Source organism: Trachinotus anak, unplaced genomic scaffold (assembly GCF_046630095.1).
Source record: "Trachinotus anak isolate AG129_WGS33_773 ecotype Australia unplaced genomic scaffold, CSIRO_AGI_Tana_v1 ptg000005l, whole genome shotgun sequence".
Classification (NCBI taxonomy): Eukaryota; Metazoa; Chordata; class Actinopteri; order Carangiformes; family Carangidae; genus Trachinotus; species Trachinotus anak.
The window spans coordinates 19,546,336-19,573,949 of NW_027273856.1; the positions used below are offsets into that span (position 1 = coordinate 19,546,336).

The following is a 27,614-nucleotide window of genomic DNA, read 5'->3' on the forward strand; positions in this document are numbered from 1 at the left end:
AATGTACTTTATTCGCCCCCGGGTTGTGTGGTGTGCTGGTTGTGGCTGACGGTACTGTAAATGTGTGGTTGGTCATTAAGAAGGTCTCTAGAGAACAGTTCTGAAAGAGGAGAGTCCTGAGCTCATCACCGAGCACCAGTTGAATAATAATCCCCTTTTTTCATGTTTTTTCTGGGAGACAAAATATAACTATCACCTAGTGTGACTGTCTTTCTCCCTTTTTTCCCTTCACATCATGAACAACTACTTAACATAAGGTTTCAATTTCCGATGTACAGTTTATATAATCACATCTTTAGCGTGGAAAGTGAACCCTGGATAAAAGCACTGAAGGAAGAGGGAAAATGATAACTGATCAGTTTGTCTCATCATATCTTTGTGGAGAATGTGGTGCTGACACAATGGAGATGCTCAAGTATTAAGCTAAAAAGCTCTGCTCAGTTATACTCTGTAGAATAATCTCTTTTGAATAGCTTAAAGGAGTCCTGGTCATTTAGTCATTTAGTCATTTGAGAACCAAGCTGGCATATGTTATTGATTCTGCAGAAGATCCCACGTTGGCAGATTTAGATCATTCCAATGGCCCTTGACAGAATTATAATGGCTAGGACTTTATGGATTTTAATAAGTCCACTGTGATCTAGTGGCTCTATCCATGGTTGAGCTCATTTACACACACACACACACACACACACACACACACACACACACACACACACAGACAGTACCTTTTAACTTATGTCTTTGTTCTTTTTGAGATAGCTGTTTCATGAAAGAATGACTATTTTTATCCTGGTGTTACCAAGAATTATGTAGTGGTTGAGCTGCCTGACGGGACTCAACAGATGATATTAAGTTGTGAAGACCTTGTGTTCCTTTCAGGTTAGGATGTGTGTCTCACTGACAGGTCATGATAAGGCCACTCATTGTCTGCTTCAAATGCCCTTGCCCCGAGGAAACTGACTTGTGGTGGTCCCTATGTGTTTCCCTTTCACACTCTCTATGACTGCCCTTCTCTCTGACTGGTGCTCTTGTCTGTATCTCAAGCCATTGTCACATAAGAACTCCAGACAATGTCTGGAAATTCAGGTCCAGACATTGTCTGGAGTTGCTCTTTCACACATGCAGGACACAACTGGAGATATTCCATTTAGTGTAGGCGAGGAATGGCGCTGGGGTATAGTGTGCAGGACAAATGATAAGAACGTCATCAACACACCCACTCGCTTGCTGTGAATTCTCTGGACAATCACTGGCTCTATTCACACATGAGCTCAGTTGGACATTGCACAGACTATACACTGGGGAGCTGACGGTGTGAAGTCCGTTTAATGTCCATTTCAACTGATTTGGACATTTGCATTCTCGCATACAGCTCCTCTGGGTAATGTCTAGAAAAGTTCAGAATTGCAGTGCGTGCGTGAAAGCAGTCTCCGTGTCTGCTTTGGGAAACCAGTAAATGAAGGCAAATGCCTTGAAGATTCACTACATTTAGTATTCTTGCGTTCTTGCTCTGACACTTTTACTACACTCTCAGAGAGGAGGCTTTGGTTTTCCACTTCCTCTTAAAACCCTGAGCACCATCTGTTGTCATTAGTGTCCAACATCCATGATATAACAGGACTGCCATCTCTGTCTGGCTCTCTCTCTCATACTTTCTTTGTTGTCTTTGTCACCCACTGCTTGTTACTCTTAGAGGAAGGCCAAATGTCCACATTCAAATACAGTCAACTTGCAAGCAATGTGAAGGAGGAAAGCTGTTTTTTCTACTGTGCAGTATCTTTGCAAAGAGGGAATAGTTTGAAAATATATTTGATTTGCATTTAGGACATTTTGGATTTCTTTCAGTTTTTTTAACATGTGAGAAATATTTGGACAGATATCCACATGTCTCATGTACTCAATGAGTGAACTGGGCATTTGAAATGATGATGGTACTTGTTATTTAAGCAGTGTTGACTTTTGAAGTTGTAGAATGGTTCGAATGTTGTTAGTAGGAGCCATTTTTGTAGTTTTCTTTCAGTTGTTCTGAAAATTCGTAAATATTTAGAGCATGTTTGAATTAATAAGGTTTCCTCATGATCTTTCTCTTTCCGTCATAGATCATATAAAGCGGAAGATTCGCCGGCGGCCATCTTGGGGGCGGGGCATCATCCGTAAGAAGAAGAACTACAAGAAAGGAACAGAAGAGGAGGAAGATGAGCCCGAGGGTGAAGTGGAGGCTGCAGGGCCCAGTGACTCATGTTTGACGCAGGATGAGGAATCATCTTGTGATACCACAGGTCCTCAGCCCAATGGGCACCACCCCCATGCTCCCTCCACAGAGGAGGAGAGCTCCAATGAGCCTCCTGTTGCAGCTCCTGCTAAGCCCCCAGATGCCAGTGAAGCCAGAGAAGAACCAGCACCTAAGGAGGAGGAGGAGTCCACAGCCAAACAGGGAGAGTCTGAGAACACAGAGAAACACAATGAGCTACACTGCCTTGGTGGCAGTTCTCATCCCAAGGTGGACGGGGATAGCCAGGCAAAGCAGGCTGACTTCCAGCCTTTGATTGAAATGTCCGAGTCCTCAGATGCTGAGGCCCAGACCAAGCGCACAGAGGGTCTCATAGTATCACAAGTGGAGTGTGTGAATGGAAACGAGTCCATGGACAGTCTGGACTCGCAGAGCCTCAAGACGAGCAGTGAGGCTGAGAAAAGGACTCCTCAGAACATGACTGAAGGCTGTGATAAGCCGGAACACGCTGAAGGCTCTAACAAGCCAGAACAGGAAGAGCACAAAGACACACATGAGAGCCATCCAACTCAGGAGCACCCTCCCCAGGATGGGAGGGTAGTAATAGAAAGTGCTGAGGAAGATCAAGACAGTGAAGGTATAAAGCTAGACTGGACAATTGTTAAAAGGGAACACAATGCTTTTTCTCATTCTATGTTTAGTGTATATATATATATATATATATATATATATATATATATATATATATATATATATATATATATTCTGTGAGTTTGAGTTGCACCTGAACGAAGTTTATAATGAGAAGAGAAAGGTCACAGTTTTTTTTTGTGGTCTCTTCATTTTACTTAGTAGTTATGCAGTTATATTATGATTATCATCTAGCTCTTCTGATTTACACTTGGTTTAGAAAATGGATAATAAATAGATAGAAAATAGAGAAGAGGGCATGAATAATGCAACATAAGTTATACAGAACATAAAAATGCTATCCCCTGGCTTAGCAGATCATATATTTCAATACAGAAACTCCAGGGGCCTGAAAGTTGGATGTGTACCTTTGTAGAAACTCCTCACCTTCTGATATGTTTCCTCAAGTGCTTTTTGACCATAAAAGATTCAGAATGTTGGCTGGCTTTTCCTCTATCTCTGACTCTGCCATATATTTTGTTTCTCTGCCATGAGCCATTATGCCCTTTCGACTGCGGTGTAGTGTTTGAGTCAGAGATAAGCCAATAAGTTGCTCTGTTTAATTACGAGCCTGTGGTTTGGCTTCTGATGAACAGAGGCCAGCTGGAAGGCTGAGGTAATGGTACTGCTAGAATATGGAGAAGCCATCAGAGGATGGCACGGTCACACAACACAATACGAACAGAAAGACAACTCAGCTGATCCCCCTCCACTCTCATTACAAGCTGAGCCAGCCCTTGTATTTCCATCAAACTGTTTCTCGAACACTGTTATAAATGGACAGGAAAGAGGCCACATGTGAAATATTGTGCACTCAGTAGCTGGTAGTTGCTTCAAATAGATTTTCTTACCCGAGTATTGCATTAATCTTGCAGCCATGGCAGTTGGAATTTATTTTCTTTTAAACTATCAAGTTTGTGCTTCCCAGTTATTAATGAGAAAAACAAAGTGAGGTCTGAGTCTTTCACTCTCCCATTCATTCAAAGTTGTTTTTGATTGTTTTCACAATGCTTTAATTCTTTATATCCCTCATTGTTAAACTTTCCTTCATAAATCATCCATTTATATCTTCACAGGCTCCAAAGTGAGGAAATGCAAGAGGAGCCCTTCAGAGCAGTTGAAGGAATCTGCTGAAAGGACAGAGGAAGAGCCACAACCAGTCCCTCCACATCCTCCAGTAGTGGTTGACCACCAGCAACTTTCGGTAAGTTTAAAAAAAAAAAAAAAAAAAGATTTTGTCCATTCGTCACTCGGCACTGTTGCCCAACAGGTAGAAGGTTCAAGGTTCGAAGCCGGGGCCTGGGGCCTTTCTCTGTGGAATTTGCATATTCTTCCAGTGACTGTGGGTTTGGCTTCCTCCCACAATCCAGAGAGATGCACATTAGATTAATTGGCAATTCTAAAGTGCCAGTAGGTGTAAATGTGAGCGTGCCTGGTTGTTTGTCTCTATATGTCAGCTGGGATAGACTGGTGACCCTGCCCTTGTCCAATGTCAGCTGGGATTGGCTCCAGACCCCCCCACCACCCTATAAGAATAAGTGATAAGTGTAATCAGTTTGATTAGCGCTGTGGTTTTGGGCCATGGTTCAGAATGTTTTCACTGAGCATGCAATCTAAAGAAAGCACAGGTGTAAAATAGTAAAATGAATGATGGCTCCATGTGGCCGCTTCAGTTTCAGGGTGTTGTGCATGCTGGCTGAAGCGTGGGGCAAGGAGGGGCATAGCAAGTCAATGCACTGCACACAGCCGTACAGTCAAATCAGATTTTACCCTTTTGAAATAGTAAAAGAAAGAAAACCAGTATGTTGCACTCAATGTTGATGTTGTGGTGGGCTGCCACAAATAAAGCAATGTATGGAAAAGACTGCAATGTAAACCCTTTATCATATGGTAGTACTTAAACAGGAAGTTTGTTGCTTAAAGTGCATTCCTTACATCTTAAAATTGTATCTCTTATTCTTTGAGTGCACAGTGGGATTGGTGGCAATTTATATTCAAATTCTCTGTCAAATTGTGTTTCCTTTAGACCTACAGATTTTCAACCTGATTGTTGTTTATCTCTTTGGCATCTTGTAGGTTGTTATTTTATTGTGTTATTGCAGCAGTTATTGACATGTTCAGCATTGTTAATTAAAAAACGCACCTATAAATCTGCTACAAAGCTTGAAGACGCTGGCCTCTGGGGACCCCATGCATTGTTGCTCAAATGAGTGGTTAAGAAAAGCCCCACAGCCACTTCAAAACATTACCTTACCTCTTACAACCCACCCAGATTTTACCTTTTTAAAACCCTGGTGTGTGCCTCATCACCATCTTTCCTGATTCTACATGGTCATCATTTTAATTCAGACCATGAAAGATGTAACAGCTGGGGTGATTTGGTGTTACGCAGTGACTGTGAATTGGAAATTTTACAGCCAGTGTGATCTGTATCAAAGCGATGATGTGGCAACAGGAAGAGGAACATGGTCACACAAAATGTCCATGGTCATTTTTAATGATTGTGATCACTTTATGAATTCAGTTTTTTCAGCATTTGAAGTGCTTCCTTCAAGAACATTGCAGCACATTCAAAACATAATTAAACACATTGAATAATTAATTATGTAGCTAGAAATAATCATGGGAGACAGAAAACTCTGAAGTTAGTGTAGCCATATATTAATACAAATGTATCTTTGATTTCTTGTATATAAAATACTAAGGCCATCAAAACAGAGCAGAAATTATTTAGAAAATCCCACAAGTAGATTAGAAAACACTGAAATACAGACTAATTTGTTGCAGCAGAACCAGCTGTGGTGAGCTGTCACGTTTTGCAACTGACTAATTAGAATATAATTATGGAAAAGCGGCGCTATAATCTAAAGATGTTACCAATATGCGTTTATTTTTTTCTTCAGTTCATACGGGTGCTTGTTTAAATGTTGCTGGCAGTGTGGGTGAAGGGTTTTTTGAGTGTTTCCTCCCCCTTTCTGTAAAAGAAACATCTGTTGCTCGTTTCTATTTTGTTGATTAGTGGAGATTGGAGAATATATTGCTTATTGTTCCCTATGGGTTGTTAGATCACATTTTGTGTAGATACTTAATAGGTTGTGGTGTAAAAATGGCACTGATGAGGATCCTCGGTCCAGGTCCCTTCATGTTATGTTTAGTGAGCCAGCAGAGGTAGCTGGACCCGTTCTCCCATTTTCCTGCTGGTGTACCCTGTCACATGCACTGGCTTGTGAGATATATGGTTCTCATCTCAGAAGCCTTCTGCACTTGGCATTAATCCATCCCTTTGTCCTCCAAGCTTTCTATAGTTTCCATACATATAAAAGGCTGCAGAGAGCAAGTATCTGGATAAATAGAAGTCTAGCATTATTTGACTGAGGCAGTAGAAGGGAGCAGATACTTTGAAAGGTTTTTTTTGTGGGATTTAAGGTATAGAGGCTGGGGAAACTCAATCATGGGTTACCAGACTTAAGCTTCCCTCAGATCTATAGGTCTGTCTGGGGCTGATGCTGTCACACTGCCCTTCTCAGATGACTAACTCTAACTTCTGAGGCTTATCCTGTCTTTCCATTTGCCCTATGGTTTTACCCCTTTCTCTCTTCCCTTTTCATCTTTCAACTATCAACACTTTGTATCCCTGCAATCCGAACATGGAGGGAGCCAATTACAGTGGCAGGTCATTTTCATATCCCTCCATCAACAGGTGTTGTTCCTGCAACATTTGAAGGAAATAGGGTCATGACTCAAACATGAGTTTCTCTCTGCCCCACTACATCTGCCAACTTGTCCCAGGATGTGTTCAGGCAACAGAGAGCATGTGAAGCAGCTCCGCCGTACTATGCACAGTCACGCTAGGGTCCCACCTAATACCCCAAGTGTAAATTGGAGCCTCGGCTCAGTGGGCTCCCCTGACAGCCGTCCTCACTGATCGCGTGGGGGGCTTGGTTTTAGGGCACTCTGTGTAGTGTAATTGGTGTAAAAGAAGTGCTCTTCTGACATGCGCTTACTTCTTTCCTCCATTCTACGTAGTGACATGCTATCAAGCCATTATCTAGTGGCTTGTACTCATGTCCCATGGGGATGATGGGGATGGTGAGGTGCGTATCTTGTCTTGCTGAACCTGACTCCATCTTTCAAATTGATTGACAGGCTTTTTAGTTGGCCTGATCTTAGTGCTTCAGCCGGCTGCCCCTATGAAGAGCCACACACAGCACTAATCTGGAGGTTTATATGTTAGTAGGGGGAATAAGGGAGATATCTTAAAGAAACAGATCGTGAAAAGAGGGGACTGTGAATAATTGCTTTTTCATCCCCAGCTTACGGAACAAATTGAATTTCCGGTGTGCAGGATGAGAGTCACCATTTAAGCAGATATTTGCTGGCAGAGCTGGGACTGGCAAGCTGCCTGATGTGTATTAGGACCTGCAGTGAGTGGTGTACAGTTCCTTGCCTTTTCCTACAGTTGTATTCATTGATTGTAGAGGGCTCATTATTTCTGACTTTTAACTTGATGGAAGAGGCTCTGAAATCTCTCAGGAATTAAATACTGTCAGAGTGTTATGAGTTTGTTCACAGACCCTACACTCGAAGCCTGTAGGACAGAGATGGTATTATTTCAGTATGCACATCCCGCCTTTCAGAGCCATGGCACAGTTATTTGCTCTGATTCACTTAGTAAAATCAAGTTCAGTTATTGCCAGTTTCACTGAAATGATGCTTGATGCTGTCTGGATCAAAATGAATTCCTCGGCATGAATAAATGGGTCCTGAGGCTTGTTTCTCTCACCAAAATGTTTCTTATTCTCAGCTGTTTTCTTTCATCAGTAATCAGACACTTGTCCACAGATGGACGGAAACAAGTGCTGCTGACGATGGTGAATGAGAATTCAGTAACAAGAAATCCAATCTGGCCGAGAAATTTTTCCTCCATCTTACCAAGAACACACAGATTATCGTTTGCTTTGCTGTTTTCTTTAGCAGCTGCCTAGAAAGAGCTAGTGTTTCTAGTTGCTGGCACAGTATGGAGTCTTTTGGCTTGATGCTTAGCTATTACAGCATGTCAGGATTTCCTGGTTTAGAGAAGCCTGTAAACAGAGATGGCCTCGTTTCAGTTTGTCATCTTCCTTCATTTTTAGTACTAATAACAGCCGGGGCCCCTCTGGCGAAGTAGCCATGCCACATGTCTGTTCAAAACAGAACAGCTTAATAGTGGTGCTGGACCAGCCTTTGATTGTCAATAAAATAGCATTTGAAGTGCTTCTTTTATTTTCATTCATTCCCTCTGATGGCCTTGACAGTGCTGCTATTTGCATGTAATTGCACTTACAGAGCTGTGCCTCTTGGCCATGCATGTAAAGGCCAGTAGTGTCAATAGTTCACACGACATAAATATTCCAGTTTCTCCTATTTTCTTCATGTTCTGTAGTAGTTTTTTTTTGCCAAGCCTTCAGGCTGTCTCATTATGCCTTTTTGCATTGCTCGCACCTCGTGCATCCCACTCAACCCTTGGCTTATATAAATAATAGATATAGATAGTGTGGGATTTTGTACTTATGATTGCAGTACATGTAAATGATGTTTAAATGCTCAGCTTCTCTTTTGTTAACCTTTGCAAGTATAATAGTTGCTGACATCATTGGAGGCAAAAACCCAGTAGCATTTGGACTAATAGAAATGTGGATGTTAATACATTTGTTAATTAATAGCCAAGGAGAGAATCCAAGTCAGGGTAAAATAAAAAAAAATAAAAAAAATTGGAAATATCAGCTAACAAACATTACTTTCAGGCATATTAGTGTGGTACATTTGCTTTCATTTACTAATTAAAACTGTTTTTGTTGATAATGAATTTAAAAGGTGGATCATGTTAATGAATTACAAGCCTCATCACCTGACTGCTCAAAATCCTTTGATGACAGAAATCTACTATAGAGCTTTAAGCAGCAGCAGCTTATTGAGACATCTCCAGTTTTCCAGACTGTTTTTGTATATTTTGAAAACATGTTCTCATCATGCATAACAAACAGTTGGAAATGCTTTGCGCTTTGTCAGCTCATTTTACTGTTTACCACCCTTCCCTCTACAACACACACTGGTTGTAAAGGACATTGGATTGATTTACCTTTATTTCCCTTTAGATTTACCATTAGTTCAATCATAGCAGACCAATAACTAATCCTCCTTATGACCTTGACCTATTCCTAAACTTACCTGTATTAATTTTTCACCTTATTGGTTTTATTTTTCATCTCTGTATCAGGAAACGTTGCAGGGCTGTGTGAAAGTGTGTTTGGGTTTGTTTGTGTTAAGTTAGTGCTAAGATTTCTCCTTCTTTATTACCTGCTGACATTGAATCTCTGCTGTCTTGAATCTATAAAATATTAAAAATTCTTTCCTGTAACCTACTTACCAAGCATCTTATTTTTCTTAGACGTTCCTCTTTTTTGAATAGAGTCTTCATTCTCTTAAACTTTTTTTCTTCCTGTCAAATGAAAGCAGACGAGTTAAGGTTGCTTCATCACTTTTACATGTCTCATTATTCATTATTCTTACCTTGACCGCGCACTTAACTACACACTTATAGAGACTCGCTCCCTGAAGATATTTCAGAGATAATTTACTGGCACCTCCGCATTTCCCTACTGAATGGTGGAAATTGTAACCATAGCCCTAATTTTAACAAAGGAAAAAATAACCTTGGAGCAGCCAAAATGTTTTCATAATAATTGTGGCAAATGGTCAGAGATGAGTGACAATAATTAGCCTCCAGAAGGACAGTGTGGCACAATATGACAGTGGTGCATTTTATTCTATAATATTTGGAGTTGATTTGGCCCAAGCTATAGATATAAAAATCCCCTTGCTGACACAGTTTCATAACATTATGATGGCAGATGTGATTTTTCAATGTCAAACAATTACATCTATACTTGGACACCATCTGTTTCATTTACTAATGATAAATATATCAGATGTTATTTTAAAAGCTCTGCAATGATGTGAATGCAAAAAGATAAAGTTGCAGCTTTATGGGAACCAATTGTAAGAATTGCATGCATGTCTGGCATATTGCCATATTGCACTACATATTGATAAATCATAAAATATTCATCTAAATATCATTACATTGATTTAACCATATCTTCCAGCTCTAAGCCAAGGTTCTTCAGTCTCCACAGAGAACTTGTGTTGGGTCTAAAACTCTGGTTGGAATTTGTAAAACCCAGTGAGAGATTGTTGGCAATACTGGGCTGTACAAATAACTTACCTGGCCCTGTGAAACATCCTCAGGCCTCACGTAAGGCTAGTGCTTAAGTAGTTGGTTCAAATTAATCTCATAGGGATGCCACCGTGTGGAAATTTTCCCACTGGATAATAAACTTGTGACAACACTGGTGTTACTGATTACACCGGACATTTCACAAGAAAAGACGTGTTGGCTTCGTGTCTGTAGATTTACAGTTTGTAGATTGCCTCATTAATGTTATCAGGTTCCCTTTCCCAATCTGAAATATTGCCAATTAGGCACTTTTGCTTTTCACTTTGAAACCAAATCCTCTGCCATTTTCTTGTCGGTCAACTCTCCTTTTATCACATGATAAGACTCTGCCACTCTATGATGTGACTCTGCTCTGTAGCAGTATTGATAACTAGTGTAACTACTGTGACCTGAACAGTCTATGAAGACATGCACAGTTTACTGTTGATGGTTAACCTACTCTGCTTTCTATCTTGGAATCAGGCCTGGTTAGTATTTGGATGGGAGTCTGCCTCTATCTTGTAGCGGATCTAGAGATCATATCTACGAGAGGATGGGATTGGGAAAAAAAGACCCTTGGTACTGATCAGAGCTCTAGCTTTAGGTTTATTGAGGAGATATTATCATTGGCTACGAGGCTGTGAAAATCATGTGGATTCCACTTTATTCAGTGTGTCCCTGCTGGGGAGCAAACACTAGCCAACAGCTGTCTGCAGATATCAGGCTGATATCAACACAAACAGTGCAGATCAATTAGTGGGCAGACTTTCAGTTTCTCTCCTGTCTGTGCTCACAGTGATAATTAAAGTGGATGCCTGTACTGAGTTGAAGCATCTGTTACTGACAGTCCATGTGTCACATGGAGGCCGAAAAAACAGAGATGAATCATGTCTTGGTCATTTTGCATTTGTTGAATTGAAATCAAATGAATGGAAATCAAAAGGAATCTGGAGATTAGTGCCGATATCCAGCCCTAATTATGGCCTCGTTATGGTAGTTTATACCCTGTCCAGAAAACTGGCCCTGAATCTCTAAGCTCTCCACTGATTTAACACAACTCCTTAAATGATCTTTGTTCTGGAACTAACATGGTAACTGTTCTATTTATTAGTGTAACTCACTCTTTTATTTCATCTGTTTGGTCTGACTGGGTCTCTGTTGTAGATGTACTCTTAGTGGGAAAATTTGTTATTCTCATAATGTGAATTTCTGAGTCACTGATGAGCCAGCTACATCCAGGCTTAGCTTGACATAAATACTGATATTTATGGAGGTGATTTACATACATTTTCATGTAGAAAAAAACTAAACATTTTAATTAGGCAACATCAAAAACTTAAGGAAACACGTAAACCCATGTTTAAATAATATCGGTAGATTAGGTTAATTCATGTATTAAATCATGTAGTTTAATGTAGATCATAGAATCGATACCTTTTCTTCCTCTATACTGAAATAAAGAAAATTCACAGCTATTAAATGGCAGGGCATGTTCCAGTGACTTTAATGTTAGAAGTAAAGCCAACCATAGCATATTCTACCCCAGCAGGGTTTTTACATGCCCAGCTGATAGAGATGGCCATTTCATTTTAATGTGCTGAGACCATTCTAATATGATTTGTCATGATCGTCCCTGACCCTTGCAGCACTATCAATATTGCATTACCTGTGTGACCAAGTGGCCTGTAAGACACATTATATGCCACTGTGACTGGATATTTTTGGATATTTTCTGGATACAATTTATTATTGATTATTTTTCCAGTGCTGGAAAAAAATCTAAGTTAAAACAGGAAGAAGGGGGTGAATTGATCTCAGAGGCAGATATTGAGGTCTTAATAGTATCCCTGGTGACAGCGACTGTTGGGCTTCAAATCCTTGTTTTCTTCCCTCCCTGCCTGATAACTCTTTTCTCTCACTCAATACTGAGGAAGGCTCTTCATACGCACTAACTTCCACACGCACACACACACACACACACACACACACACACACACACACACACACACACACACACACAGACACAGCTAGTAAAGCAACCCTTATTGATCAAGAAGATCCTCTGCTATGGCCCTGTTCAGACCTGGCATTAACATCCATCCAGGGTGATCTGATCACAAGTGGACAGCTCTAAGTACAGATGTGAACGCACCTAAGACATGTTGCGATCTGATCACTCAGACCACATTCGGAGGTGGTCTGGGCTGCATGTGGCCGCATTCTTTTAGCAGAGAGAACACAAATGCTAAAACCTTATTTCACTATAGAGCTGTGTGCAGCGCATTGATTCACTCTGTCCCTCCATACTGCTCTCTTGCTCTCTTGCTCTCTCTCTCACACTCACACACACACACACACACACACACAGAAGGAAATTGAAGACGGACCTGTCTGTGGGATTGGCTAAAAACAACAACACACACCTGTTTATTTGCATATAGATCTGATCACAAGTGGTCCCTGGAGTTGCATTTTAAAACCATGTCTGAACTGACGTACTTAGAGCTGAACACTGACCGCATGTTAATACCAGGTCTGAACAGGGGCCTTTATCACAGTTAACTCCATTCTGTGTATAGGATTGTTTAGAGGTTGTTTGGCACAAAATGATGGTAAATTCAATGCGCCACATCAATATTATTGCACATTTAATTAGTGCGGATCTAAATTATTATTACTTAATAGCAACATTTTTTTTTGGAAGACTATTGAACTGTGGGGTGCGTTCCCTATGCTTAACACCAATGGAAAATCTGTAGTGATGTTCTGTGGGTGTGTGCTAACAGAGCAACTAGCATAGCTTGCAAACTGTGCAGGTGACATTTATTCATTTATTAATATGTGGTCTGTAACACACATAATCTGGAGGCACAGTGCCCAAATTTGAAAATCTTGATGCTTGACGAGTATGAAAAATGTAGACCCAGACCAAGTGGTGGTTTTAATGTCTCTCAGTGATCTTTACGTAGTGCGGAGGGCATGAGAAATATGAGTAATATCATTATGCCCACGCATGGGGTTGATAGCGTGACTAGAATCAGCATGTCATCTGGTTCTTAGGTCAGGGGTTAAATAGCACTGTGATGAAGTGTCTCTCCTGTTTTATTCTACTCATAATTGTCAGTATTTATGAACATTTAATGTGTGTTGATGTTTTACATTGGCATAATATTTATTTTGCTAATTGCAATTTAAATAGTGTAAATGTCTGGTCATAATTGTGCACATACTATCAGACGTGAACATAAATCCTCTATTAATTAGTGCTTCGATAAATCCTGGAAGTTAACGTGGAAAAAACTCTGTTTATGATCAGATCCTCTCACAGGCAGAATTTCAGCACTAATTTAACTCATTCCACCATTTGTGGTGTTAAGAAATATGGGGATAGATAAAGATATGAGTAAAGAAAGGGTTGTGAGTAAAGATGGGGAGGGGAAGATGGAGCAGGGAGTTTAGAGGGGGGAGGTTAAATGGTCCATGTCAGTAGCAGTCTTTAACGCATGGGATTACTGCCCTTTTGTGTGCAGTGAGCTCACTCAATCACTGAGCCCGTGTAAGACACACTCACACCATTTACCCCACACTGTTGCAGACATCCTGATCAAGCTGACAAAAGCTGGGAAGTACACGGCTGCAATCAGCTGGCTAACAATAAGAGGAGAATAAATTGAGGGGATGAAGAGAGAGGGAAGGAGGGAAGGAAAGACTGGATAGGAAAAGTGCGAAGGCGTTGCCTGAAAAAATGGGGTTGAAGAAGAGGTGAGCTGAGGCTCTATAAAACATTGAAATAGGCTGGAGGTGAGAAAATGCACTATAAAGGAAGGAAGGCACAGTATAAAGTAGTGAAATCCACTTAGATAGAAAGAGATGGAAGGCATAATGAAAAATAGAAAGTAACTCAGTAGAAGTTGGATAAAAACAAGGCAGTGTCTTACAGAGAATTTCACATCATTGCACACATGTGAGATGGGTTGTAATGATGCTAATTAAAGCTTTTATGTATGTGTTGTAAAAATTGGCATCTCACCATAATGTGCTTCATTTGGTTGTCTTTTTATGAGTTCCCTCAGCTGCCTTGAAACAATGAAACCTGAAAATTCCCTTTATATTAGACCAGAGTTACTGTATAAAAAGAAACCAATAAAATATGCTCAATACAGAGCAGCTGACTGCACTTTTTGGAGGCTGTCATGATGATCATTATCACCTTGCACCAACTCTGAATATTAGAGAAAGTCTTAGTGTTCTTAGCTTCTGTATGCACATTTTATTTGTCAAGGGACCAAGAGTTATTAGATTGGCCAGGTGGAGGTTTTTATGTCAAAGGCATATTACTCATGAATCCTCCTCCACTGCCAGATTAAATTATGAAAATGTGAATATTTGAAAGGCATTATCTACTCAAAGTCATGTTTCCAGGCTATTGAGTGCAGTGTGATAAGACCCCACTGGAAGTCACTGGAAAAGCATAGACAATTAACCTTGTCAGAATACAAGAGAGAATTGAAATGTGTTCTTCCTTCTCAATATCGACCTTAAAACATGGCTTCTCAAAACTCATTTATTGCCGTAGGAGTTAAATAGCTACCGCGTCTCCTAATCCTGTAACAGGTGTCATTTCTCTCTCTTACTGTCGTGCTCAGTGTGGGGTAGAATTAGTTTCACAGGGTGGTGGTGGGTTTCTGTAAGGCAACAAAATAAATCTAACCTCTGACAGAGCTTAATAATCTCCCCTGTCTCCCAAGTACTGTCACTGTCAACACTGTAGTGGGTAGATGAAAGTGTAGTCATGCAACAGTAGCCAAAGTTTGTCCTGATGGCTGTCCTAGGAGACTTCCTGGGACCAATAGTCAGTGCTGCTGAATAACAATTTGGCAACCAGGAATAAAGCTAATACAGTGAAAACCCAAACATGGCTCTGTGGACTTGATGGTATTACTGTATATCCATAATCTTTACACTTTCACATTTCAAGAGATAATTTAGCCTCTTATTCACAGTGGATCCCAGGAGCAGCTCATGTTTAAAATTAATTTCTCCCCAACTCCATCCAAGGTGTTTGTGCTCTGAAGTAAAGGCGTCCTTACAGAGTGAAGTGCTGCTCTTAAAGTCAAATGTCAGGTCATGAGTGAAGTCTGTCATGGGATTAAATTTTTGCTGAATTGAAGCCGTCTTCAATCTAGAGAACAGTCCTGTCATTGAAACAGAAATCATAGTCAGATGGAGTAGAGCGATTAATACAGTGCTAACCTTTTTTGCCTCTGTAATTTTTCTTTTGCTCACAATAATTATCTCTCAGATTTTCACTGACGAGAGACTTTGACAAACATTCATGTCTTATTATACTTGACATTGCCTTGGTTTTATGTGTTTAACACAAGGTTACTGTCTTTCTCTCAAACAAACACACCATTTCATTTCTGCTGAGGTTTCTGTGTTTTCCTCGTGTCAGTGATGGTAACTTTAATTATTGTGCCTTTGCTGTCTCAGTCCATGCATTCTGATGAGCCCTGTCTTCAAATAGACACACACATACACACTGACTTTGGGTAAAATGTGAGGAACGGGTCAATTAAAAAGGCCGTTGACTGTCTAGAATGTTTTAATTAAAGTAACAGTGAAATGTAAACTTGGTTCTAATTATGATTAGCTTTAATTAGCTGTCACTCTGATCTTAATAGCTTTTGAATACAGCTGACCTCCAAACGCTTCATCTCAGTGCACCGACACCAGCACCTAGTTTGTGTGACCAGTTATTCAGCACGGTGTCTTTGTGTCTGTTCTATTGTTACGTCTCCACACACATTTATGGCTATTAGTAGCAATGTATACTGTGAGTCTTGTAATAGGTTTTTATAAGAGAATAAATATCAAAAATGTATTTGTATCTGTATCATTCCCCACAGGTGCTACTGGATATGGTGGTGAAGAAGAGTGAAGGCTACAGTGTGGAGCAGCTGGAGAGACTCTACTCCCTCCTCAGCCAGTGTATCTACCAGTACCGCAGAGAGTACGACAAGACCCAGCTACTGGAGGTCAGTGAAAGAGACATACTGTGGGTCAGCCTTTCTCAAGTGCCATTAGCCACCTGACCACTTGTCGATAGGAAGTCTAGTTGGTTAAAAGTTGATAAATAAGTATAACAACAAATGATACCATGCAGTTTGTCAGATTGTAGTATACTGTGAGGCTACAGCTTAAAGTTGATTTATCAACTAGTAAACTGAGAAAAAGTTTATGTGCAACATTTCTGATGACGGATTAATTGCTTATTTTTATGTCTCCATGCTGGCAACAGCAAGAGCATATTGTTTTTGGGTCGTCCGTCCATCCGACCGTCCCATTCTCATGGACACGATATCTCAATAATGCTTTGATGGAAATTCTTCAAATCTGGTTCATATATTCACTTGGACTCAAAGATAAACTGATTAGATTTGGTGGTCAAAGGTCAAGGTTAGTGTGACCTTGCAAAACACTTTTTAGCCATAACTCCAGACTTCACACAGCAATTATGACAAAAATTTGACACAAATGGTTATTATTTTACATGACTCTGGATAAGCAGGGATGTAATCGGGAACTATTCAGAGCCGTCAAGGTAATTCTTGTTTTTAAAAGCAAGAATACAAAAAATTTCATAGTTCCAGCTTCTCAAAGGTGAATATTTTATACTTTTTTGATATATTTATGTTTTTGACTGTTAGATGGAGAAAGCAAGCAATTCACTGTAAGTATATAGGGAAAATAGTCATTTGTTGCACCCCTGTTTTGTGTGAAGCACTTTTATAACGTGGGAATTCATAGAGCGTGTATTTAAAGAGCACTTTATAAAAGTGCTCTATAGATGATATTGCAATATTGCAGTTGTGGCATCTTTTGTGTGCAGTAAAAATGATGTGAATTCAGTAGTTCTGCAAGGCTTTGAGGCAAATGGCCTAGTGGATTGTAGTTTCATTTATTTTTTCTTTTTGTCCTGCACATTTGACCACATGCAAGCAGAGTAACTCAGTCCACATAACTTTTTTTTTTTTCTTTTTTACACTGGGGTTTTGAACAACTGAAGATTTATTGGAACTAATAACATTCTAAGTGTGATGGAAAGTGGATGGGGACAGAAGAGCTCTCTTTTGAAAGCTCAGAGACAGACAGACACAGACAGGCTGAAACAGGGAATAGCATCTGGAAGTCGCAGGCATTATCATAGAATCACGACAGCCAGGTGTAGGTACTGGAAGAGGAACTGGGCAATGGTGTAAATCAATAGTAGTTAAGGGTTGAAAGTTGAAAGGGTTCACTTAAAAATATATTTTTTTTCATTCGTGTTCATGTTCTTCTTGCTCCAGAATAATGAGGACAATGGGGAGTCTAATTAAATGAGCATATGTAAAAGACTCTATTCAGTAGTCGTGTGTATCAGACATACAGATAAAAATGAGTCCAGGACCTGGAATTTAAAAAGGTTCATAAAAGAAACTAAGATTTCACACAATGGTTTCAGGCTTCATTAAAATCTGTCATTTAGCTTTTGTTATCTAAAAGAAAGAATTACAATTTCAGTGGGTTTCTATTTCCAAAGACCTGAATGAGCAGCTTAAGATCTAAAATTTATATTTAATATTTGTTGTTAATACAATCCAGCCTGTATGACACCAGGAGTTACTGAACATTTGTGTGCCCTACTTTTCATTTTTACTTGAAATTGAATAATCTTACAAAAATAAATAAAAGCTTCTAATTACTGTAGAGTGATAGATATTACTCAAGGTTATAATTAGTAAAGCAATTTAAAGAGTGTTCACTGTAGCAAGTATGGTGAGTGTCTTTTCATTCAGTCCTAGTCTCTTTGGAAAATACATTACATTCCTTTTATGTGGTAAGTAAGGGTTAACAAAAAGACCTTCGATAAAAGGTCTTTTCTTTCTATTTTAATTTCTGAACTCTTTTGACAATGTTCCATACAGAAAAAGCTCCTGTATATTTTCCCAGAATCCCATCTGGTCATCTGCTGCAGCTGTAGGATGTCAGTGCAGACAGCAGGCCAGGAATGGCAGTGTCCTGGTGCTGGTAGCCAAAGCTGGCTGTCAGGATGTCAGAGAGGAAGCGGCAGAGAGAGGGGGAGAGAGCAGTCGGCCAGGTGGTGCCGTGTGTCGACAGGCCGGCTGGTGGAGGAGGGGAGGGCGCGCGCGTCTCGGTTCGTCTCATACTGCCAGCCTAAATTGGTGTTTCCAGAGCAGAAATGTCAGCGCGTTTGGCACGTGCTTTGTTTGCCTCGGTTTCGAGCACACATCTTGACTCCACAGCAGGTCATCTCCATGTAACTCCCTAGAGAATGCAAAAACGTGCAGTTACGCACATGCATGGAGGCGGCTGAAGCCATCTCCACTTAATGTTGCACTCCGTTGCAGCGTGTGGTGTTTGTGTCTACGCTGTAGAGTCAAGTGAAATGGAGCATGTCCATACATTTGTCTCCTTTACTCTCCGCCTGTCCTCCTCTGGGTATGGCTTGTCTCCGTCTTCTAGAAGAGCTGACCTTTCAGCAGATGGAGTGGACTACACCCTGCTCCAGTTAAAGCCAGAGGGACCATCTCTGCTCTGTACACAATAACATGCCGACTACGCTCCTCTCTACAAATTGGCGTTCATATCGCCCTAGGCCTAGTGTTACATTTTGCCTGTATCTCAGACCGCAATTAAAGACTTTGCAGGAGCCTTTGACCTTTAACCTGGATCTCTGTGGTGCTAGAGCTGTGCATGCCACTGGCTGAGTTAGCTGAGCACCACAAGAGCTGGTTATTTCTCTGCTTATTTGTGTTTGCCGCTAAAGATTGTGGCCAATGCAACATGAGGGGTAGATTATTTGCTAGCGTCTTGTTGATTCCTGCAGGTAGGCAGTGAAGTGTGATGTCATTTTGTGACGCACAAAGAGTTTTGGAGCATGTGTACTCTTTAAATCATTAATGGTAAACATCTGGCTTTGATGTCAGGCTAGGGCCTCTTTTGAGACCTTCTCTCAAGACATTTAATACCAGTGTTGAACAGTCATAAAGATAAAAGTATCAAGGAACGGGCAGAAGAGGCTGTTTTTCTATTGACAGTCGACTCTGTAGAACAGAAAACAGTGCAGACCCAGCTTTCATCATTGTGAGTAGCTTGTGAAACAACACCTTCATCCAGGCACAAAACACAAGATCGTTTTCTCTTGACTCTTTTCTTTTGTGTTAAAACAAAAAAAACAACAAGAACTTAGACTGTTGTTATTGTTACCTTCCTAATCTACTCGTACGTGCCACAGAGAACCCTGTTCTCCCAGGGGTCGCTGAAAATCTGATCTGGGAAATGGAGGAAATCAGTAACCAAGGTGGCTGGAGATAGGATGGTTCAAAGAAGGTTGGAACACCAAAATAATTTATAAAGCCTTTGTCACAAATGGGTCGAGCACCACAAATTGATGACATCTTAACAGTGTAGAGCATGCGATGCTGGCTTTTTCTTTCAATGCATAGCATTGATAGCTCCATAGGGAAATAAAACTCCAATGGCTGCAGTTCTGCTACATTTTACTCATTGAGCTATGCTGCTATGACAGAGCTCCATATGGGCCGATCTCCACTCTTACTAGACAGAGAGGGAGAGAGAGAGAGACATTTTTACAGGCCTAACCTGTAGACAGAGGGTAGGTGCTGCAGAGGCTTGTTAGATCACAGAAAAGCAAAGTGTCAAGGTGGCAGACAGCTTATTTGTGTGTTGGTTTGTGGGTAGACAGTGATGTCCAACAGGAAGGTGTTAAAAGCAGAGATGTTCAGCATCTGATGAGCTGAAGCTTTTTCTAAATTCGTGACTTTTTATTCAGTTGCACGTTGACTTCACTTTTCAGAGCTTTGTTGGCTTTTACAGCTTGTGTGACCTGGTGCTGATAGCTGTGGGATTTTGAATGTGTGCTAAGTGCTTAATGGATGTTGTAAAGGGGAAGTTAGAATCAGATGCAGGATAACATCAGCCCTGTGACCTTTTGAAATCTATCCACAATAAACTGCAAGATGTGTTGGGTGTAGTTGATTATATCCTGATTATTAATGAACAACTGGCTACTGTGCTCTGTCTCATTTCACTTAGGACTTCAGCACCAGTTGAACAGTTTTTTGGGCATGAGAGGATTACAAATGGCATTGATAACCAGAACTTGGCTGTAAACTGGCACTGAATTTCATGAGCCGTCAAAAGTGATCAAGAACGTGGTATTCAGGCCAAATTTTCAATTAGTCCAAACATTGAAGCATTTTATAGGCTGAGTAATAAAAACTGAATATACAAACCAAAGAAATCCACTTCTGATATGATCTTTAATGACTACAAGTAACAATTATTCAGCTGAATGTCAATTAATCTCAATTAATTGTTCCCGGAGTCCTACCTGACACATTCACTTTGCTTGTTTTGTACAGTGAACACAGGGTTTCTGTGAGTCCTTAAAGGTCTTAAATTACTCATTAACTGGTTGAAACCGACAGAAAAATAGCCAAAAAAAAAAGCCAAATATCTGCAGTTTATTATTATACACAATTAAAAAAGATGAAGAAAACATGCAAATACTAAAGCTGGAAGCAGTGAATCTTTGGCATTTTTGCTTAAAGATTACGTAAATAATTGATGAATTACCAAAATTGTGATTGTGATAAATTTTCTTTCATTACCAAATTGTTTTAGCTTCAACAAAACCTCTTCTGTCTCAGTTAGACAAATCATCTTGGAGTTTAACAGAACTGGATTGAAAAGTTTTCAGTGAAGACAGGCGGTCTCTCCCTGGAAAAGTTTACCCTCTTTTAGAAGTATAAAATTGTTGTCTGCTGTGAAGTTGATATTTTTAACTTTTGTTGTAGATGTGGATTGGTATCTTGTAGTGGCGTCTGTTGCACTGACTCAGCCATTCAGATGAGAGAACACACACAGTGTAACATCTTCAAGGCATTAATCATGGTCTATTGCAGGCTAACATCCATCTCCCTTCCTCCGGCTCTGTTCAGATTTAGTCAGTGTCAAACTCTGCTGTTTTCATGCTGAGAAAAATTGCCTGTCTCATTCCAGCACAGCTTTGCTTCATTTTACATCATTTATCATGGTGAAAGCTGTTGTTTGCTGTGGGAAATTTCCAAGTAATATTGAAGCCGTGGTGCACAGATGCCGCATACACACATCAGAGTTTTCTGTATTGGTTGAGTCTAAGCAGTATGTCTTTGTGTGTGTGTTTCTCTGTTTGTGGTGCAGGAGATGGAGGAGAGAATCCAGCATTTTGATACATTCCTGTGAGATGGAGGAAAAAAAATACCTATCAGGTAGATCCTGAACAGCTTGGGACCACAAAGACAAACACAAACTGAGTGAAGGAGCTTCTGAGTGCAGCCCTCGACACAAAAACACACACACACACACACACACATGGAAAATCCAGCACCCTCCTTTTGCTGGGAGGGAGCACAACGAGGACGAGGTTGAGGACAGAGACATTCAATGGTGCTATCGTCTCAGGAACCTGGCCAGATCCAGACCCATTCTACACAACCAAACCCCTGGAGGTGTGTCAGCCACACACACGCACACACACCAATGGTGACGGGCAATGCTGGTGCTACTCGGGTGCTATCCTTACTTTTATCCATGCTGCTCTTGGGATTACTTCTTAACTTGGACGACTAGCAAAGCCAACAGATCGGGTGATGTCATATTGCAACCTGGCTGTTTCTCTCTGGAGCAAGCAAGCCGTGCATACACACACCCCTGACACTTGGGTATGCATGTATTTCTACAAACACGCACACACACACACACACACACTCGCACACACACTCGCACACGCACACACACACACTCACACACACAGACACATACACACACATACACACTTGGATCCTCACCAGCAGAAGTGTGAATGCAGAGTGCCGCTAGAAGGGGGGAGACAATGTTCTGAATCACTGAACTACGTTGCTGAGCCCATCGTGCCCTCGAGTACAACGCTTCATCACAGGCCAGTCATTACCACATTATATTTTCTCCCATTTTTAGCTACTTGATTAGTTCAATATCTGAGCCACCGTCAAGGATACTCACCCAGAACTAGAGTTTACAAAGAAGCTTGAGTGCGAACACAAACTCAGTGACGTTAGCACAGCAGGACTAGAACCAATTGTGTCCTCCTCATCACAGTGGTCATCAGGTGTGGAAAGCTGTCAGCCCCCTCGGTGTTTGTCTCAGAGTCATTGGTGAACGAGCCGAGCCTGTAGATCCGCTGTAAAACCACCTCACTCGAAACGTTCGCTCACAGACCACCTCTGGCGTTCGCAGTCTTAGCAGATTGTCATGTCCTACATAGTTTGTGTTAGCTGCCCCCCCTCCTCACTCCATTCACAGTATGAATGTTTTCCCTCCCGCTCAAGCTGTGCCCGCCAGTTGATTTTCCTATGGACACCCCGGCTGAGGAACTGGAAGCAGTACAAATTGGAATGCGTCTGTAGTTTTGCACTGCCTAGTGTGTGCCTTATTTAAAACCTCATATGAAACTGATATATTTAGCAGGATTTATTATTTACTTCTTGTGACAATGAACAGGCTCCAAGTTGGGGTGGGTCTTAACCACTGTGGTCACGGTGACCTTGAAGCAAAAAAAATTCTCTACAGTATATCTCAATGCCATTAGGTTGATTAACAACATATCAGTTATACATCTCTACTTAGTTTTAACTTCAAACTGGGCCAACAAAAAATGAATTGAAGGCATTTGAAAACCTGAGGAATACAATACACTCACTTCTGTGGCTGTGTCCGGTGTGTCTGAAGCACTTGAAATGTTGTTAGGATATTTAAATGTATTCAAGCCCTTGTTTTACCCCAGACCAGTCGGGAGGCCAGTCTCTACTTGAGCAGACAGCAGGTGTAAGTAGAGGCTGACAGCACCAGCTTTTCTTCAGTTTTTCATATGCAGAAAAAAAAGAAAAAAATAATGATGTGAGTGAAATGATCTTTCGTGCCAAGTGTTATCCCACTCCCTCAAAAGGTGCTGACAAAACGGCGCCTGTTCACAGGAATTCTGTTTCAACTATGAAAATGTTTGATTAGATGGTCATACAACCTATGTATTATGTTGTGTATTTGATAATTATTTTTTACTTTTTTATAAGATGCTTTGCTTGAGTTGATTGTTTTTGCATGGGTTGTGAATCAACAATGAACAAGGCCATTCTAGGCAGTGCCCGTCACTAAGGTGTATAAAGCATTACATGACTTTATTTTTTATTTGTTGTCCTTTTACATGTGTGTACCGACTTTATGGATTTATTTCATTCTGTTTTCTCAACACCAGACAAGAGAAGCTGGATTCTCATCTGTGGCCACCACAGTGTATGTTTTCTAACTGCAGTAAATGAAGGTATTTACTGAAGCTTTATAAGGTTCTAATGGCATGTTCATGTTTTTGGAGATGCCATATTTTGAGCAGGTGTAGACTGGAGAAGGCCCCTACTTTCTCTCAAAGCACTCTTGTCCAATCCTCAAAACCTCTTGGTGCAACTCTGACCCCAGCTCACCTCTGCCTTTTCTCAGATTTTAGGTGACAAAAAGCAAAGACCATATGCAAACTGGCAATGACAGGTTGGCACTTGGACTACTGCAGAGAGAAAAACCAACGCTACCTCAGCTTAATTTATTTTAATGCGAAAACTGTTTACTGGGTACATAAACAGTATTTTTCTCCCCCTAAAATACTGTTGCAACATCTACAGTACCATCTTAGGTACCAGATCAGTGCAACCATGGCTGCTGCAGTAATCCAAGAGTTGTTTATATCTCTGATTGTTATGTATGTTTGCATTTGAGCCAGATGATGATTGCATAAATTTTAAGGATATTTCATGGACTGTATATTTTATGCTTTAGTTTCAGGTTCTCTTAATTTCTACTGTACCTTGACACTGAGGAGGCGTCCCAGATCTGCTCCTCTTTCATAGTATCAGCCCAGACCTTCTTAGAAACTAGAGAGAGTGGTTTCTTCACACATCCACCGCCTTTTTTTTCCAAATTGTTTTTTTTTCTGCAGATTTTCATCTCATGATTTTGATTATTTATTATTAAACATGTTTTACACCTAATATTTAGTAAATTGTCTTTTTGTACGTTGGAAATTTAACAAATGGGGAAGCATCACGCGTCTGTTTTAACAATTTTGCTGAATTGCGTAGCGTTTGTGTAGCAGGTTTATTTGGCGTGTACGGGGGATTAAAGGGTTTACAGGTCTCTCAGGTTCAACATGCGACAACATGCCCTTTCACCTTTTCTATTTATTTCATTGTTCTGGTGTTTTCTTTGTCTAAAGTGGTTACAGACTGTGGCATACTGGAAGACACTAACAAGAGGGCGGAACTGATATTTAAAACGTAGTTCTGTGTAGTTCATCCCAGGAAGAGAATCAAGACCAGGTTAACTTTCTTTTATTGTTTTTCACTTTCTGCCAAAAGAGTTAATTTTATGGATTTAAAAACACATCGGGAAATAATATATGGGTAGTCTAAATGTCATACATTGTGATCTTCCTTTCTTGTTATAAATAGTAGCCAGTTTGGACTAACAACCAATTTTTGTCTGGTAGTTGAGACTAAGTAGTCCAGTATGCAGAAGGAGAAAGGGTTTGTTCTATCCTGAATTACTTTGTTCTTCCCTATTTTTTCAAGTTAATTTAGTCACTTTTCATAGCTTTGTCAATTCTTTTCTTTTGTGTATTTAACACACCTGTTCGCAATTGTTACTTTAGTGTAAGTTATATTTGAAATGAAACATTTACTGTATTTCTCAAATAAACTGCTGTGATATACTTGAATAAAAGGTGCAAACTGTATATTTGAAGTGGTGTTTTCTTACTGTTAAGATGGATAAATGGGAAATCCATCATTCTTATGCCAGTGCAGAGGGGTCGTCTGTCCGTACGTCTGACCCATTCTTGTGAATGCATGATCTCAGGAACTCCTCAAGGGAATCCTTTCAAATTTGGTACAAATGTCCACATGGACTCAAGGATGAACTGATTAGATTTTAGTGGTCAAACTAGCCCTTTAATGTGATATCTGAAGACTGCCTTCAGGGAATATCTTCAGTTTTGGCACAAAACATTCACTAAAGGATGAACTGATTACAATTCAATGTGCAAAGGTTAAAGGTCAAGGTCACTGTGATCTCACAAAACACATTTTTGGCCATAACTGAAATTCATGCGCTAATTATGACACAATTTAATGTGATTGTAATTAGATAAAAAGCTGATTATATTTTATATCCAAATGGTCAAAGCTCAACTTCTCTGGTAACATAATGTTCTGCATAAACACATGTGGGCATTACTCAGTGCTGTAACTCTGGAAGGGGAGATTGTGATATTTCCTGCAACCTGGCTGGTTGGTGGAGGTAAACAAATGCAAGGTGGTAATTTTTTTCTTTTTAAAACCTGTTGAAAAGCAGATTGGATAATTTCAGAAGGGTTACACAGCCTGACATTAGTGAACACAATTTGTTGCCTCTCTTCTTCTTCAAAAAAAAAAATCACACCTTGGTATTTTATATTCCAAAATGTTCTTTTCATCAGTGTTCTGTGTTAAATGCTCATTAGGAACCTCACCCGATTCAAGCAGAGCGATTTCCATGAGAAAACTGAAATGTAAAAAAAAAAAAGACTTGACAACATGTTCATTGTTCTGGTATATGTATTAGGTTTCAATAATAACAATTGTTAATTTCTTCTTTTTGGGTACAGATTTACAGACATACCATTTGAATCCAACCTATCAGTTTTTTTCTAAAAACATTTATACAGAATTGCCTTCAGGTTTTAAAATATACATATTTCCTTCCTGTATTTACAGAATACCAACCCAACATCTTTTGTGGGTTGCAATGAAACACATTGTACAAAACAAAAAGGAGTTGGGAGGAGAAACTGGTGAAAGACAGAGGAAAACATGGATCAACAGATAACTTCTATGATAACAGTCACAGGTGATTATTGTGCTTTTATCCGGAGGAACTGCCCCAACTTGAACATCTGATCAGACATCAGCGGAAGGGAGGAATTCCCTCTCTCTCTCTCTCTCTCTCTATCTAAATCCACTGCTTTCTTTTTCCCAGAGAGCTTGAGAGTATAAATCAAGGGGAAAAAACAGGACACTCACCCTCCAGATGATATCTCAATCAGGCTGGAATTGCAAAAGAACAAAAAAAAAAAAAAAAAGATTTTCTCTTTTTAAACCCTACCTGACCCAGAATATTATGGTTTTTCCTATGTTTAGTAAGTCATTAAAAAAAACGGGGTTACATGGAGTTCAAATCTGTTTTTGAAATTACCTCATAAATCCTCACTCACTGTAGGAATTTCACCTCCTGACACAGTGGAGAGAGAAAAAAACTTGTCAAATCCACTGATGAAGAGGAAAACAGTTGGATTCCTTTCCTTCACTTTTCCTCCTATCCTGTAGATGTCACTGCTGAAAAATGTTCATACACCACAAAGAAACTCTGCTCTCTAATGAAGGACTATGAAGCCTACACCTGTCTAAGACTATTTACTGAAAAAGGAACAAGAATCTCGACCTGTGATGGCTTTCACTGCACAGTCACAGTGTGGTAAAGAAAAAGGGAGATGGTGAGTTTACAGAGATCTGGAAAAGACAGAACTGAGAAAAAAAAAAATGTACAGCGTCATTAAAAATCGAGGAGCTTGTAAATTACTAAGAGGGTCCCTGCGCCTGGTGGATAAGAGGATGAACTACTACCATGACACATACAGTACTGGAGGTTAGGCATGGCCACCTGACATGGCTGAGTAGTTGAACATGAGTACATTCTGCACAGGGCTTTAGGGGAGTGGGACGGGTAACAGGGTGAATGGATGCTGGCGTCAAGTCCAGAGGTCGTTGATTGACCGACCAACCGGCCTGGCCCTAAGCTGCCGTCGCACATTGTCCCACAACCGGAGCTCAGCTGGTGTTTGGCGTTGACCCAGTGTGATCGGGAACGAGCCTCCCTCAGCCGCTCTGGATGTATTTTTTGATGACCACGCAACCGTGTCTGAAGAGCGGGCAGGGCAGTGACTGCAGGAGCGCCCAAGTGTTGGTGCAAGGGTCGAACGTTTCCATGTTGCCCAGGGCCGGGCCCTCACTGCTCACAATACCTCCTGTGGCGTAGATCTTCCCGTCCAGGATCACAGCACTGCGTACACACACACATAATATTTGTTTTTTCAGTTGTCTTTCTTTTAAAAGTTATAATTCTTTAAGGAATAGTTCAACATTTTGGAATATATCTGTATCCACTTTCTGCAGGGCAGAAATTGACACTATCCTCATGTCTGTATGAAGCAACAGCCAGCAGCCGGTTAGCTTAGTTTAGCACACAGACTCC

The 27,614-nt window shown here is 40.4% G+C and overlaps 2 protein-coding genes across 8 annotated transcripts in view; one reads left to right on the plus strand and one right to left on the minus strand.

The window, feature by feature from the left end:
* Positions 1–25,062, plus strand: part of atad2b (ATPase family AAA domain containing 2B) — a 70,324-nt gene extending 45,262 nt beyond the window's left edge. For both annotated transcript variants that reach the window (XM_071478757.1, XM_071478756.1), the window contains exons 25-28: positions 2,103–2,870; positions 4,000–4,127; positions 16,088–16,216; positions 21,447–25,062. In XM_071478757.1, the coding sequence (XP_071334858.1) occupies positions 2,103–2,870; positions 4,000–4,127; positions 16,088–16,216; positions 21,447–21,488 (1,067 nt within the window). In that variant the 3' untranslated portion in view covers positions 21,489–25,062. The remainder of the gene's footprint in view (positions 1–2,102; positions 2,871–3,999; positions 4,128–16,087; positions 16,217–21,446) is intronic.
* An 841-nt stretch (positions 25,063–25,903) lies between these two features.
* Positions 25,904–27,614, minus strand: part of LOC139621855 (kelch-like protein 29) — a 200,879-nt gene continuing 199,168 nt past the window's right edge. For all 6 annotated transcript variants that reach the window (XM_071478759.1, XM_071478763.1, XM_071478764.1 and 3 more), the window contains one exon: positions 25,904–27,422. In XM_071478759.1, the coding sequence (XP_071334860.1) occupies positions 27,239–27,422 (184 nt within the window). In that variant the 3' untranslated portion in view covers positions 25,904–27,238. The remainder of the gene's footprint in view (positions 27,423–27,614) is intronic.